Genomic DNA, 17,143 nt, shown 5'->3' with positions numbered 1-17,143 from the left:
CTTATGGACCTAGCTGGATCAGGGCCTAGGTCATCTCTACTGGATCATAAGGGAATTTATGTTTGCTGAGGAGAGTCTTTGCCTGGCTGTGTTCACAGAATGTGATGTGTACGTGATCTCTTTTCTCACTGTTGGTTTGACTTGTCAACGTTACCCACTGAACATCTTTTACAGGAAAAACAGTATCTTTTATTTCTGTATGCTCAGCATCTGGTACAATTTCTAGCAAATGAGTGACACTTGATAAATGTTGGTTGATAGAATGAATGATCATCTACATTTTATGAAATGGATGAAAAAACAGGCTAGTTCATCCATAGCAGACATAGATTATAGTATAGCTCTTGCTGATTCTAAAACCAATGATCTTTTTATTTTGCTGCATCTGGATTTCCAGGAATATCATTTTAAGGAACTTTATTACCAATAAGTGGTCTGAATTGCCACTATCCTATATGAAGGTGTCATAGTAATGATCATGATGATGTTGATAAATCTCAACTGTTGTAAGGATTCTTTTTTTGGAGATTTGGCCTTGAAAGGTAGAACTCTCAGGAAAAAGGCAAGAAACAGAGATATAGCAAAAGAATAGAGAGTTATCTTCCTGTGCATCTAGTTTATCTGTATAAATAGTTTATCCATTGCTAAGAGGGAGTCTCAGAGGTTGCTCTGGTAGCAGACAATTGGGTTTATTAATTTCACTTTAAGTTACTTGTCTCCGTATTCCTATACGGACACTACACTATAGGACAGTGGTTCTCAACTGCAGGAGATTTTTCCTCCAAGGGCACATTTGACAACAATTGAGGGGGCGCAGTGAGTGCTACTGGCATCTATTGGATAGAGGCCAGGGATGCTGCTAACCATCCTACAATTCACAGGACAGCCCCCAACAGCAGAGAACTATCCAACCCAGAATGTCAATAGCACCATCACAGAGAAATCCTGTTATAGAGGTGAAGAATGGCTGTCCAGCCGGACCATCTGGGTTGAACTCGTGGCTCTACCACTTTTTATCAGAGTGATGTTGGGCTCATAGTTGCTCAACTCTTTGTCCCTTACTTTCCCCAGTGATAAAACGAAGATAGTAATAGCATCTTACATCATAGGATTAAATGAGTTTATAAAAGACAGTGCTTAGAACAGTTATTGGCAAATAGATATTTTTGATAAATATGACTATTATGTAAACTTGTTAATTAAATAATAAGGAATGATGCTTTGGTAAAACTACATCCTTCCTGGTTCTTCCATCATTCTATCTTCTTCTGTAGAAAAGTTAACAGTTGAGAGAAATTAATTTTTTTCATACATTTTAGCTGGCTTGAAAATAGAAATTGGTGTGCTTTTCCAGGGCCGGCTGCTTTGGTGTGACTATCTCAGAATATCTAGTGGGTTCACTAAGGGGTTGGTTAGCCTGATAAGTATTATTAGTTGCGTGAAGGTATCACCTTCAGATGGATATGCCTTCTTTCTCTATTGCAGGTAAAGATCCTCAGGTATGAAAATGAAGTCCCAGGCAACCATGGTTTGCTGCTTAATGTTCTTTCTGTCCACAGAATGTTCCCACTATAGATCCAAGATTCACCTAAAAGTAAGTTTGAACTATTCCTATGTGATCCAAAGAGAAATCTCTCACTTGCCCTCGATGGCAAGACTTCTGATAAATAAGATGCCATTTTAAATACATTTTCAAATGGTTACAACTTTACTCTTGCTGATAGTAACTTTCTAAAGAAGGGAACAAAGAAAAGCTGAGAGGTGGCAGGGACTTGCCTGGAGAGCGAAAGTACAGTAGAATAATCACTTTGCAATGGGAAATGTAGATAGAATTTAGATAGACTGCTGCTGAGAGAAGAAAGTACTCGCCTGGCAGTTGAGCAATGGAGAGTCAGATCTTAATTTTGTTCCCCAGTAGTTGCATAAGTTGTTTCACTTTTCTGAGTCCCAATTTCCTTATCTATAAGGTGAAGTTTTTAAAGATATTATTTATAGATCTTTATGGATATAAGAGATTTGTGATTCTATTATTGTGATCTAGTGATTATTCCTAGTATCTGTTCATTTCTGTCTTCTAAGGATCTACAGTGTCTGGTGGACCACATTAACTTCATTTCATCCTTACAGTTAATACAGGCAGAGAACAGATTAGTGGTTTAATTCTCATTTGTGTTCTGTTCTCCCTGGATGCTTAAACTTCTTGAAAGATGTATCATCTTCACTAACTTCACCTAGAAAGGCCAAGTGACCACCGTCAAGGTTCTATCCCTCATCGGAGGGCAGTGGGTTCTCCCTGTGCTCTCACCCACGTTTCCTTCAGCAAGTTCCCACAATACCAGCACGTGGATCTGCTGCAGTTTTCTTTCTAGTCCTGAACGCATTTTCTTTTCATATTCACATGGAGCCTCTCAGCTGAGATGAGGGAGCAGAGCCCCACCGTAAAGAGGACCTTTGGGAATTTATATTTTTCAGGCTGGAGATAAACTTCAGAGCCCTGAAGGGAAACCCAAGACTGGAAGGATCCAAGGTATGTGGCTATAGAACAGTCTTCATCCATTTGAAGACAGGGAAGAATAAAGGAAGGGCACTGTTGTTGCAAACCTGTCCCCAGACCACAGGCTTTCCAACTGAATAGCAATCTCCAGTAAGTTCTCTATGCTTACCAGTATTCATAGATTTTCTTACATTTATACCATTACCAGTGGCACAGTCAATGAAGAGAGTTATCAAATATTCACATATGCTGTAGAATAGTAGAGAAGTGCACATCTCCAAATCCCAAAGAGAAATCTGTTCAAAGTAATGAGTTAACAGGAAGCAGAAAAGGAAAGAGGACAAGATTATTCCTTCCTTCATTCAAAGAGATTTTCAGCGTGCTTAAATGTATGCAACACTCTGGTGCTGAGAAGTCTATTAAAGCACTGTTAGATGGACATCATGGGTGATGAGACTGGTTACTCTCAAGAAGTGAGAAGTAAACTAAGGGGGTAATCACTAATAGTACTTCAGTGAAATCATGTGGTTCCCACTCACATAGTGGGGAGTAACTGGATTCTACACAATCATGGCCAGGTGGCAAATACATCCTTATTTGTGGGTGAGAAAGGAAAGCAGAGAGAAAGGTAGCTAACATTTACAGGGCATTTAAGACAACTTGGATCTAAGTGTTGTACAAGATGCTGTCTCAATCCATATTTATAACAGCATTATGGCATCATATTCAATCTATATGGAAGAAGAAACTGAGAACTACTCTGGTTAATGAACTTGCAAAAACTGATGCAAATTTTGCAAGCAAGGTTTGATGCAAATTTTGCAACAAGGTTTGGCAAAGTTTGTTTCCTTTCCCAGTGAATGCAGTCATCACAGAGCTGTCCAAGCCACAAAAGGTGACTCGCATGTAACTGGTCACCTCATTTTATTGATTTGAACACCCTAATAGCTCTCAGCATCATTTACTTTCCATTCCCCAGCTGCTATCTTAAGGCAATTCTCCTGAGAATATTTCAGCAGGCTCATTCTTCCTATCCAAAGCGACTTCACTGTGACCCATGGGCAAAATTTGGCCTGCCACTAGTTTTGGTAAATAAAGTTTTATCGGAACATAGCCATACCCATTCATTTACATATTGTCTTTGGCTGCTGTCACACTACAAAGGCAGGGTTGAGTAGTTGTGACTAAGACCCATATGGCCTGCAAAGCTGAAAATATTTACTCTCTGGCTAGAGTTACCATATTTAGCAAATAAAAATATAGAATGCCTGATTAAATTTGAATTTCAGATAAACAATGAATAATAGCGCATGGATCATACAGACACTGAAAACTTACTTGTTGTTTATCTGAGCATTTACAGTCATTTATTATTTGCAGATTCTATATTTGCAAATTTGCCTAATGCTGAAATTTATCTGTAATCCCTAAATCAATACTCGCAGTGCTTTTGTGGTCATTCATAGACATGCAGAGAGCGGCAAAAAATTGAGTTGTCCAGTGCATATGTTTTCAGCAGGAGCTGGACAAGGTGATGTTTTACCTTCTTGTTCTAGCTCTCCTACTATAAACAACTGTTCTTTCCTAGTCTACGCAACATCACAGTTTTTTTTTTTTTTTTTTGCATTTTTGTGCTTTTTCTTGGTGATTTTGCTGTTTAAAATAGCCCCCAAACATACTGCTGAAGCGCTGCCTTGCATTCCTAAGCCAGAAAAGGCTGGAATGTGTCTTACGGAGAAAATGCACATGTTAGATAAGCTTTGTTCAGGTATGAGCTACAGTGCTATTGGCCATGAGGTCAATGCTAATGAATCAACAATATATATTAAATAAGGTATCTTTATATAGAAACACACATTAAAGAGGTCATATATTGATTAGTTGATGAAAATGCTGTAAGCAGAAGCTTGTAGGACCCTAATCTTATATTACCCTGGGAGTGATTGTTCAGAACACTTAGTGTTCATGGTGACTTTATAGAATGTAACTCCTGTGGATAATGAGAATCAACCGTGTGTGAAAATAAAATTGATATTTAACTGGGATTCCCATATTTTATCTGGCAACTCCATTCATGTGTTCCTTGACATAAAAGTTTATGGACTCCTGCTCTATCTTATCATCAATTATCTTTCAAAAACAGGTCCAATTATGTCTTCTGGTAACTCCCACATTAGCGCAGCATTCAAGGCCCTGCGTGAGTTAACCCCTGCTTTCCTTCCCACCCTCATCTCTTGCCACTCCCCCTTCAGGTGCTCTGGACTAGTCTTTCTGAGTGATGTGAAATTCCCCTTTCCACGTGCTGTTCACTCTGCCTGGACACCAGCTTCACAATCTACCTGGCAGCTCTTACTCATTGCCGTGGACCCAGTTCAACGTCACTTCCTCCCGGAAGCAATCCAAAAATCTCCAGAATGAATTTGATGCACGTGTCAGAGTATGGAAATCCTAACTGGGCTCCTGTCTCTCTCTCTTTTTTTTTTTTTTTTAGAGAAATGCTATGGACCTTGCATCTCTTCTTCCAACTGCAGCCAGCCCTGTGCTAAGGACTTTCATGGAGAAATAGGATTTACATGTAATCAAAAAAAGTGGCAAAAATCAACCGAAACATGTACAAGTCTTTCTGTGGAAAAACTCTTTAAGGTGAGGCATTCAAAAGTTATTGGTGACAGAAGTCAATCCCCCAGGAGAAAGTGAGGCATTTTTAGTGTGATCTGTTCAGCATGACAAAAAGTCTCAGATCTGCAAAACCTACCGAGTGGGTTAAATTTAGAAAAATCTACGGAGTGGGTTAAATTTGTTTCTTGACCTTCTTTCCTTACCCAAACTCTCAGGTACTCTCCCTCCTCTCCACATGCTCTCTATTTCTACCACTAAGAAACTTTTCTTAAAAAAAAACAAAAAACAAACAACAGCAACAACAACAAAACAAAGATATGGAGCTCATTTACGCTATGGTGCATATGATTGCTTAGAGGTTACTTTTTAGCTCTAATGGTGGGTTTGTATGCCTCTTGTGATAATCAGTTAATCAACTAAATGTGTCTAGAATCAAATTTATTTTGATATCTCTTTTTTGCTTTTGAAATGGAGTCTTGCTCTGCCTCCAGGCTGGAGTGCAGCGGTGCAATCTCAGCTCACTGCAGCCTCCGCCTCCTCGGTTCAAGCAATTCTTCTGCCTCAGCCTCCCAAGGAGATGGGACTACAGGCACCTGCCACCACGTCCAGCTAATTTTTGTATTTTTAGTAGAGATGGGATTTCACCATGTTGGCCAGGATGGTCTCCGTCTCTTAATCTCGTGATCTGCCCACCTAGTACTCCCAAAGCGCTGAGATTACAGGCGTGAGCCACTGTGCCGGGCCTTGATATCTCTTTTTAATACTTTCAATCTCTTGACCAAAAGAGAGGAGAGATGTGTGCTCTATCTAGAGGAACAGAAATTGAATGCATACACATCCAGTTAAAGTTAAAATCTCTTTTGTATCCTTCCATGTAGCAACTGTTATCTTCTACCTCCCCTGCAATCCCATGGAAGAACATGGATCTCTGCATTTTCTAAAATTTTAACAGAGGTTTTACAAGGGGATTGCAGCTGGCTTCTCTGTCACTTAGCCTAGGTAATCACATAGAAGTCCTTGCAACTCTGGTCACACTCAAAAGTGAATGAAAGGAAATAAATCATTGCTTTTCCTTATTCAAAGTCACATTCTGAGTGAGTCTAGGTAAAAGAATCAGAAAATGAGCAAATCACCTCTTCTAACTAGTAAACTCTAAAGTCTAAAATTGTAATTCCTTAGCGTTCTGTGTTTGACCTGCCAACCTCCCAAATCCACTCCCCCATGAAATTCCGTGTGGCTCTTCTTTCCCTTCTCTGTAGAAAATTATCTTGTTATAATGCTTGAGTTAAAAATCAATGTCCTGAAAGCAAATTCCAATAGTAAAGGTCAATATCCTGGTCTCTGCTAATTCAAGCGAAATCCTCTGCCTCTTTCTGACCCCACTGTATCCTCTCCACCCCGCTCTGCATCAAATCCACTTTTTAGGACTCTGCTTCTTCATCTGCCTTCCCCATGTAGATTGTTGGTGTTTTAGCTCCTTTAGTCTGACACATGGTAGGTACTTAATCATTTTTGAATGAAACTACATTTGTTTTAAACAGGACTCAACTGGTGCATCTCGCCTTTCTGTAGCGGCAGCATCTATACCTCTGCACATTCTAGACTTTCGAGCTCCTGAGACCATTGAGAGTGTAGCTCAAGGAATCCGTAAGAACTGCCCCCTTGATTATGCCTGCATCATTGATGTTGTGAAATCATCAGAAATGACATCTGGAAACATTGCATTTATAGTGGAGTTATTAAAAAATATTTCTACAGACTTGTCTGATGATGTTACTCGAGAGAAAATGAAGGTATTCTTTGTTAATAAGTAAAAAATGATGTTTCTCTTAAAATTTTCATTTGAATACTTTCAAATGTACTTTCCAGGGCAAACACTACAGTGACAGCAACCATCACAGCAACAGCAGGCATTTCACTTCGGTTTGGGATATTGATTCATTCTAGTTTATGGAAGTTTTCAAGAAGTTAAAACATTTTGAATACCTATCTTTGTACACACTTCACATTTTCAAGAAAATGTCACATAGTCTAGTGATGGCAGTGAGCAAGATGGAGCATACCTTTCTAAACCTATATTCTTTAGAACAGGGGTCCCCACTACCCGGGCAGTGGATTGGTACCGGGCTGTGGCCTCTTAGGATCTGGGCTGCACAGCAGGAAGTGAGCGGAGGGTGAGCGAACATTACCGCCTGAGCTCTGCCTCCTGTTGGATCAGCTGCAGCATTAGATTCTCATAGAAGCAGGGACCCTGTTGTGAGCTGCCTACAAGATGGAGGTTGGTTGTGTGCTCCTTAGGAAAATCTAATGCCTGATGATCTAAGGTGCAACAGCTTCATCCTGAAACCATCCCCACCTCCGCCGCCCAGAGTCCATGGAAAAATTGTCTTTCATGAAGCTAGTCCCTGGTGTCAAAAAGGTTGAGGACCACTGCTGTAGAACATAACCACTCTGAGAAATGTTAATGGAGATTCCGTTTTTAAAGGGGAGATCTGTAGCACATCAGTTGTAGGAAATTCTGAGTTAAACAAAATTAAGCAGGTTTCTGTACGGCACAACTTGTCAGAGCGTTTAATGTCCTAATGAACTTTGGAATTCTTTGTAAGGCAGGGGGAGATAGGGACAGGGTGTGCAGTCTTTATCAAGCTTGGATGACCAGAGAACATACCTCCACTCTCCTCCATTAAACAGTCATTAAAATCTAATGGGAAACTTGAGTTCTACACACACTGCAGTCTGAAGATGCTGCCCTGGGTGCAATAATAAAGCAGGTAAACCTTAGTTGTGATTTTTTTTTCTTTTTTTTTTTGCGTTATTTTACTTTTCTTCTCTCTGTGTGGCCTTACTAATGTGGGATTCTAATACATAGGGAATTTGAAGAGAAATATGCCAAATAAGATTGGGTAACTTGATCTTTAGAAATTTCAGGTTTTAGAAATCAACTTTGTACAACAGTGTGTAAATCCTTAGTATAATGTTCACCTTTCTCCATTGCAGAGCTATAGTGAAGTGGCCAACCACATCCTGGACACGGCAGCCATTTCAAATTGGGCTTTCATTCCCAACAAAAATGCCAGCTCGGATTTGTTGCAGTCAGTGAATATGTTTGCCAGGCACCTCCACATCCACAATAAATCTGAGAACATTGTGAATGAACTCTTCATTCAGACAAAAGGGTTTCACATCAACCATAATACCTCAGAGAAGAGCCTCAGTTTCTCCATGAGCACAAACAATACCACAGAAGATATCTTAGGAATGGTACAGATTCCCAGGCAAGAGCTAAGGAAGCTGTGGCCAAATGCATTCCGAGCCATTAGCATAGCTTTCCCAACCTTGGGAGCTATCCTGAGAGAAGCCCACTTGCAAAATGTGAGTCTTCCCAGACCGGTAAATGGTCTGGTCCTATCAGTGATTTTACCAGAAAGGTTGCAGGAAATCGTACTCACCTTTGAAAAGATCAATAAAAGCCACAATGCCAGAGCCCAGTGTGTTGGCTGGCACTCCAAGAAAAGGAGATGGGATGAGAAAGCATGCCAAATGATATTGGATATCAAGAACGAAGTGAAATGCCGCTGTAACTACACCAGTACAGTGATGTCTTTTTCCATTCTAATGTCCCCCAAATCAATGACTGACAAAGTTCTGGACTATATCACCTGCATTGGGCTCAGCGTCTCAATCCTAAGCTTGGTTCTTTGCCTGATCATTGAAGCCACGGTGTGGTCCCGGGTGGTTGTGACGGAGATATCATACATGCGTCACGTGTGCATCGTGAATATAGCAGTGTCCCTTCTGACTGCCAATGTGTGGTTTATCATAGGCTCTAACTTTAACATTAAGGCCCAGGACTACAACGTGTGTCTTGCAGTGACATTTTTCAGCCACTTTTTCTACCTCTCTCTGTTTTTCTGGATGCTCTTCAAAGCACTGCTTATCATTTATGGAATATTGGTCATTTTCCGTAGGATGACAAAGTCCCGAATGATGGTCATTGGCTTTGCCATTGGCTATGGTTGCCCATTGATCATTGCTGTCACCACAGTTGCTATCACAGAGCCAGGCAACGGTTACATGAGACCCGAGGCCTGTTGGCTTAACTGGGACAATACCAAAGCCCTTTTAGCATTTGCCATCCCGGCGTTGGTCATTGTGGCTGTGAATCTCATTGTGGTTTTGGTTGTTGCCGTCAACACTCAGAGGCCCTCTATTGGGAGTTCCAAGTCTCAGGATGTGGCCATAATTATGAGGATCAGCAAAAACGTTGCCATCCTCACCCCACTGCTGGGACTAACCTGGGGTTTTGGAATAGCCACTCTAATAGAAGGCACTTCCTTGACGTTCCATATAATTTTTGCCTTGCTCAATGCTTTCCAGGTAAGTTCCAAGAGAGAGATTTCTGTGTTACTCTGGCTACACCACAAAGAATGACTATGATCTGAAATTATAGAACACAAAATGTTCTCTCCACTTCCTTTTATATCTTAGGATTATTTGGCTATGGCATCTCTGACTGTTGATTGTTAAATTGAATTTAGCTGACCAGGGTAGTTGGGTGGAAATCTCCTTCCTTCTTTCCTCACTGATCCACCTGTATCCCTACTAAAGTTTCAATCTTAGAAGAAGCCAACCTTCACTTATAGAGGACTATTGTTTGGTCAAGGATATGTGAAGCTACATGTTATGCCTGAAAACAGGTACATTTTTTATCCTTTCTCCAGTGGTTTGGGAATTCAGTGAAATAACAACCACTTTCTATATTATGAAAAGATGGACCTTGCCACTCACTTTGGGTGTTAGCCAGTCAGGAGTTCTCATACCCCTTCCCTGCTAGTCACATTCATAAAATGTGAGAGCTGTGAAATGAGAAATGAGTTACAAACGAGATTCTGGTCCAACCCATTCATTTTACAGGTGTGGAATCAAAGCCCAGAATACTTATGGGATGGGCACAGGGTCACCCAGCTAACAGCTATCTGTTTATAGAAACAGATCTTGCCATATGTTACCTGATCTTGGGAATGACACTTTTCTCTGGACTTCAACTTTCTCATCTGTAAAATAAAGATAGGCATCTAGAATGATCTCTATTGTCTTTTCCTACTCCAACATACTGGGTTTGGCAAGATTGTTCCTCTCAAAGTTGTTTTATTGTCTCTTGACTACTAAGCTTACACTTTTGGGCAGTTATCATTGACCAGACTGCTTTTCATACCCACAAGTAATAGAAAATTTGATGAGTCCATTTTCTTGATTATGCTTTTAATCAGAAGTTGGCAAACTATGGCCTGCAGGCTGTTTTTGTAAGTAGGGTTTTACTGGTAGCCAGTCATGCTCATTTGTTTACAGTTTTCCTTTGACTGCTTTTGAGTTACAACAGCAAACTTGAGTAGTCACAGCAAAGACCGTATGGCCTGGAAAGCCTAAAATGTTTACTATTTGGTTCTTTGCAGTACAATTTTTCCCCACTACTGTTTTAAATAATATAACTAATTAAACAGCAAAGTATTCCTATTAACATGTCAGTATTATTCTGTTTAAAAGCATGATACAAAATAGAAAGCAGCCTTTAAAGAAATGCCAACTCAGATCAATTATATATCTTACTCATAATTCTATAATAACTAAGGAGCACACTTATTCTACTCTTTCTGTTGCATTGCTTTACAGTGAAATCTTTGACATGAGGGATTTTTTTTTTTTTTTTTTTAAATCAAAGACTCTGGGACTTTTGATAAATTTCCCCACTCTTGAAGTTACTCTGGTGAGTAATGATCTCATCCTTCCTTACTTTGCAACTTAATTAAACCCCAGGAAATTTTGCTGTGTATTTCTTTTTCAGTTCATTTGTGTTTCTCTCTTCTTGACAGAAAAATACCCAAATGTTTCTAGTGACATACATTTCTCTTTTCTCAACAAGCTCTCCCTGTGACTTAACATCTAAAATTTTAATCTGATGAGTGTTTCTTCACCAAGAACTCTCCTTAGATTGATTGTGAAAAGACCCTAGCCTTATAAATCTCTGTAGCATTCTCTTACTTTTATGTAGAAATGTTTTTTTTTTTTTTTTCCACCAGCTTAGAGGCCTTGGCTGTCTATTTACTGACTTTTAACTCCAACTCAAAGTAGACTAGAATATAAGTTTCATTTTCTTAAGACACCTTCCATGATTGTGATTTTGAATTACGAGTTTCTGTCACATGTTACTGTCATCATGAGTAGAAACAGCTACCTCTATATTTGGGAAGAAAGTAACATAACTGCATAAGGCTGAAAACTGTCCTACATCTATAGTCATTCAATAAATATCAATAACCCTCCTGCACATTCCTGTGCAGGCGATGATCCTCTTCCAAGGGTGGGGGCAGACTCAAAGGAACACCCATCAGTGCATTATTATCTGCATTAGTGGAAACTGAAGTTTCTAATGTCCAATAACTGCCCTAGGAGGTATCTAGAAGAGTGGTATGAAAATAACAGCTGAGATATTTTTCGAAAAACCATCCCTCATGAGTCTGTTGAATTTTGCCACAGGGTTTTTTCATCCTGCTGTTTGGAACCATTATGGATCACAAGGTAATTTGAATTTGCTTCCTCCTTATCAATGATTTTCATGTGGCTGGGGGAAGCAGGAGGATGAAGCAGTTTTGATTGGAGAGCATAGTCCAGGGGAGTTGAGTTTGTGAGGATGGTTTGAGGAATCAGCTGTGAAAAGGAAAAAAAAAAAAACAAAACCAAACCAATATTCTGTCATTTCTTGCTCTTTATCAAGTCAACAGGAGGCTCTTTATCAAGTCAACAGGAGGAGTATTGCTGGTGAAAAGAATGGAAATCATAATCACAATTTTAATGTTAATAGCAAATCCGAAATCTAATTATAACTACATGTTAGCTTTTATCCAAATCTTGTTACTTGCCAGTCACTATGCTAAGTCCTCTGATATTGCTTCTGCCAGGGTTACTGGTCTTAAAGTTTCAAGACAGGCATCTGAGCCCTGGTCATTCTGTTGTTTCTTCCAACATCTGTGAGGTACTTCTTACTGTCGTTGCTTCTTTAGATAAGAGATGCTTTGAGGATGAGGATGTCTTCATTGAAGGGGAAATCAAGGGCAGCTGAGGTAAGCCTTCCCCTTTTAGTCTCAGCCCTGGAGGGTCTGTGTCCTCACCAGTTATGCAGAGACAAATACCGTAGCTCAGTACTCAGGATCTGCGGGCAAAGAGGATCAACAGAGCATACTTCATTCATTTCTTCATTCGATAAATTTGGAGTATTCTGCTAAAACTGAAGGTCAGTGGAATATACCCTTCAAGAGAATACTTCATATTGGATGTATTTCAACTTGACATTTGAACCCATCAAGATGGGACCACATGAACTCAGGATCATAGATTCGTAAAATGTGAGAACTGTGAAATGACAAATGAGTTAGAAATGAGATTCTAGTCCAACTCATTCATTTTACAGGTATGGAAGTCAAAGCCCAGAATACTTATGGGATGGACACAGGGCCACCCAGCTAATCAGTAGCAGAATCACAACAGGGAATAATTGGCATTAAAATCTCTTTCCATTCTCCTTGAGACTCTTTTGAGTAAACCATACTCTCTTGGATTGGAGTATCTGTGTATTTACAGATCTTGAAGACTTTGAGCTTCGCTATCAGTCTCTTAAAGCACCAAGTAAAATTGCTGATACTACTTTATTAATTAGAAGTTATTTGTTTAACTTACAGATTCACATTAGGAGCCCCTTCCTTAAGAACAAAAACTTTTTGGATACATTGATAACTACCATTTATAGTTAGATAGCATTGAGTGTGACTTTTAGTATCATAGTTTATCTATTCTAAGGTAGGCATTTTCTTCATCTTTTAATGTTTCTGAAATTGGAATGTATCTTATATTCAATGGCATGTCATAGTTTAATTGGAAAGTTTTGTTTCTTTTTATTTTTAAAAATAATGATGTAGCTTACACTTCAATTCAGTGAAATATGATAATTTAGTTCTGTGTAGCTATATCAATGTGGGTACTCCTTTTCATGTATTCATTTTCACATGTTTATCTCTAGAGAGGGATATACATTTAGTCAATATCATTACTCATTACCACCACTGTTATTTTTCCACCACTTAGAATGCATCATTAAGCCCAACCAATGGATCTAAATTAATGAATCGTCAAGGATGAAATGTGAGTATTAAAAATACAAAGAGAAATTTCACCTGCTATTTGTATCAATCCACCAGTGCCCCTTGTGACCACACAATTGCCTGCTATGTGATGCCAGAATGAAGTAGGAGGGGAACAGGGGGACATATTTTTCAGAGAATGGAAACATCTTGATTGTCTGCATATAAATGAAAGTATGTACATTTTCTTTAAAACCTATGTCATCTCAGCTTACATGACCAAACCCATCACACCTGCTGTCCACAGTACTCACATACCTTAATTCCATCTCGTCAGTGAGTAGTAACACTCATAATAGCCCCATTGTTGAAAAAGAACACTTGATTGATTGGAATCACAAAGCAACAGGTCTGTCTTTCCTAATGAAGTGGAATCCAGAATCATTCCTAAGTGGGTGTGGGTGGGTTGTGGCAAATTAGCTACCTACTCAGAGCCAACCCCTGAGACATATTTCTACACAGGTGAAACCAGGGGAGAGCACACATTAGGCAGCCAGGAAGCAGGAGAATAAGTCACAAAAATGGCAGCCAGAAGCCTGAGAGGTACTGGGGGAATGTGGGCAGGGATGATCAACCTTGGGAATGGTTTTGCTTGGAGAGGTTTCATGGCCTTTCTGCATTGTTATAGAAGAGTCTCAGACTTTCAAACAAAATACCATTTGGCAGCAGCCACATCCTTTTTATATTTCTTTCCTTTTCTGAATCATGGTCCATATATTGAGCAACGGGCCAAAATAAGGAGTTGAATCTCATGGAACCAAAGACACTCGGAGTTGGAAAAACCTTTAAGGGACATCCATGTTACAGACCCTGCAAACCGTATGCTGTGCTGGTATGGGAGGTACAGTCCCAGGGAGAGGGAGAGAAAGGAGGAGGGCTCTGTCGTATACATGGAGTGGCATGTGTGAGTGCTGGGAAGATGGGGAGAGGAAAACATAGGCCTGTTACCCTTAATAATTGTCCTCATATTTGGAATTTTATAGGAGAACTTTACAAAGGTTGATCCTCCTGCTCGCTGCCCATTTCCTAGTCTGTCAGCTTCCTCCAGGATGAAACATCTCTCTAACGTTTCTTAATTTGCCACTAATAGAGAGTCACTAATTCAAATGACCTAGTAAAAGCACAGCTGGCCTTTCTATTAAGGTCCTAATTAAGCAACTGCTTGTTTTAGGTTTATCAGACTGTCTCAGGTGGAGGAGGCCCTGCCTTTGGGGGATACTGTGTCCAGCCTTTCAAGGGAAGAAGTGCGTAGTGAAGGCCTTATCTCCAGCTGGTTGGGGATCCTTGGTTGGCTGTAGTCCATGTTGGAGAAACACAGGAGAAGGCAAGATCAGGAGCTACACTAACTAGGGTTGGGGATGTACAAAAGAGTCTGCCAGTATTAGAAGGAAGTCCAGGAAGGAGGTGGAATGCCCTTACAATACTCCATGATGAAGACTTCATCACGTAATTCTCTAGCTATCAACTTGCACTATTTTTGAAGCTATAAGAGGTAGGCGAGGAACTGAGGACTGGATTCTTTGAGCATATCCCTTGTAGGTGGCTCTGTGCCTATTGAATTTTCTCAGTATTGGGTCCTATGCTTTTCACATCTGGACTCACATGGTATCAGAAGGGCTCTATAATCACAGCTGGCATCATAGTAGACTGTGTTGAGGACCCAACAAAAATTACAGTACAGGGCTAAGAAATTCACACTAGATCATCCTTCAAAGTCCAGAGTGGAGGGTAGCAGCACCAGGGGCGTCCCTCAGCAGAGAGAGGGGCCCCATGCACAGGGTTCAGGGCAAAACCCCAGGCACACTCGGGTTATTTGGTAAGCACCAGGAGTAGTGGTGGTCCAGGGCAGGGCTGAACCATGGGGGAAGGCAGTGTTCCAGACCTTCACCAAGAATGCAGGATTGAAGGCTGACCTGGTCTCAGCCTCTCAATCTGAGAAATGGGTTGAGAGGTCAGAATTGGACTTGCAAGGAGAATTGAGGCTTCCAGTGTTGGGGGACCCTCCTCATATCCCAATGAACGCAGGTCAGAATTGTTCTTAGAAACAGGGTTGAGATAGGTCTGTCAGGTGGTCCCAGGGTCAGGGAAGGAGGACTACAGAGGTGGAGAAACAGGGAACTTAGCTTTGGGTATAGATTCTCATTGGAGGACCCCATCCTGGGAGGCAGGGGAGAGAGGGCCAATGCATTCTGTTGGAGGCCACAGCTCCACAGCACCCTCTGTTGTTCATATCAAAGGCAGGACAAGCAGGCTGTTAGAATCCAGGGGCACCAGGAAGGCTGTGGGTTCCTCCAGTGTCTTCCACATATTTGTTTATGCCTGTTTAGTGTTGGTTTATCACTAAAAGGATACAGAGTTTTTCACTCCACAATAATAAATGAGACTGGTTGAACAAATACCCCGAGGGAAGCAACACGGTTTACAATGTAAATTCACAGCAGCAGAGGCATTCTAGAATCCAAGTTCGAACAGCAGAGGAGGAGGGAGGGCACTGAGCACCAAGTTTAGGGTGGAAGGAGCAGCCCAGGGAAGGCAAAGGCACCAAAAATTGCAGCTGAGAGCATCGCCTTTTTACTGTGTGACCTTGAGGAAATTACTCAATGGCTCTGTGCTTCATTTCATCTTCTGTAAAGCAGAGTTAATAATAGTACAGGCCTCCCAAGACAGTTTCAGGATTAAATGAGCTAACACATTAAAAACCCAATGCAAGCTGTTATTCTTGCTATTACTTGTTTTTCAACCGTATTTCCCAGGCTGCCCCATTTTTGATGGACGTCCTGAGACCAACTGGGGAGATTGGGAGAAAGAGGACATGGAAAGCAGGCTGGAGTGAGGAGGAATGGTCATGCTTCCTTGGAATACTTTCTCTTCTTGTCAGGAGTGACTCCAAAGCTCTTGGTCTGCTGAAGAAAAACTGAGGATATCATTTGCTGACTGAGCTTTAAGGAGTGAGATTTATGGACCCTTTGACCTACCCGCGCCCTGCAAGAGGCTGGCTTCTTGGTCAATCTTGGCTAGATTAAGAGTCAACCTGCAAGCCATTTTATGGTCTCCTTGGCCAGCTGGGGGCTGTGGGGCCCTGCTGGGCTTGGTCGTCTTTCACTCTTGAGGCCTGCTGTGTGGCTCTATAGCTCAGTCCTCCATCACTCTGCGTGGATCTTGGGTACTGTAGACAGTGAGTGTTAGATCCAATTTTAGGAGTAGGGTTGGGGGTGTGAGTGGGAGCGTGGGGTGGCAGGAGGAGCAATGAATCTGCTTTGGAGACAGTTAAGTCATGGTACGTTTCCTAAAGATAGGGAACAGAAGAAAAGTAAGAGAACTGTTTAATATGCTGATTTTTTTAGTCTATTTTAGACCTTGAGTAAACTAATTTAGCTTCTGGGATCCGAGTTTCCTTATTTGTGAAACAGCAAACAAAATATTCTTGTAGGTATTACTATTTGTGTGTTTGTGTCTACCTGCATGTGTTTGTGTTTGTGTGTGTGTGTGTGTCTTTTAAAAATACTATATATAAAGAAGATTCTGGTTGTTATTTTAGACATAAAAATGAATATATGTACCTTTCACAACTTGCTCATGTGTGAGTTCATTTGAGATGAGCTTGTCCATTGGTACCACACATTCTTGGGCACCAGTGCTGCTATCAGTCCACCTCAGTGCATTGACTATACCTATAGGAGGCCTGAGAATGCAGTCCTGCCATGCGTTCACAGGGCAGGAACCTGGAAATATTTAGCAAAGAACACTAGCGTCTTTCAGGGATTCTCAATGAAATTTCTATCACTGATTTGGTTTTGTAGTGAGGCATTCAGGACTGAAGATGGGCATGTGCATGGGT

The 17,143-nt window shown here is 40.8% G+C and overlaps 1 protein-coding gene across 1 annotated transcript in view; it reads left to right on the top strand.

Annotated features, from left to right (window-relative positions):
- Window positions 1–16,878, top strand: part of ADGRF4 (adhesion G protein-coupled receptor F4) — a 24,763-nt gene extending 7,885 nt beyond the window's left edge. The window contains exons 2-10 of the mRNA XM_011960272.1: window positions 1,486–1,594; window positions 2,473–2,527; window positions 4,986–5,137; window positions 6,655–6,906; window positions 8,111–9,490; window positions 11,648–11,689; window positions 12,172–12,231; window positions 13,250–13,306; window positions 16,059–16,878. Of these exons, the coding sequence (XP_011815662.1) occupies window positions 1,502–1,594; window positions 2,473–2,527; window positions 4,986–5,137; window positions 6,655–6,906; window positions 8,111–9,490; window positions 11,648–11,689; window positions 12,172–12,231; window positions 13,250–13,303 (2,088 nt within the window). The 5' untranslated portion in view covers window positions 1,486–1,501 and the 3' untranslated portion in view covers window positions 13,304–13,306; window positions 16,059–16,878. The remainder of the gene's footprint in view (window positions 1–1,485; window positions 1,595–2,472; window positions 2,528–4,985; window positions 5,138–6,654; window positions 6,907–8,110; window positions 9,491–11,647; window positions 11,690–12,171; window positions 12,232–13,249; window positions 13,307–16,058) is intronic.
- The last annotated feature ends 265 nt before the right edge of the window (window positions 16,879–17,143 follow it).

This window comes from Colobus angolensis, unplaced genomic scaffold (genome assembly GCF_000951035.1).
Source record: "Colobus angolensis palliatus isolate OR3802 unplaced genomic scaffold, Cang.pa_1.0 Scaffold51, whole genome shotgun sequence".
In the NCBI taxonomy this organism is placed as follows: Eukaryota; Metazoa; Chordata; class Mammalia; order Primates; family Cercopithecidae; genus Colobus; species Colobus angolensis.
The sequence above is the reverse complement of the archived record's forward strand: the minus strand, read 5'-3'. Positions and strand labels throughout refer to the sequence as shown.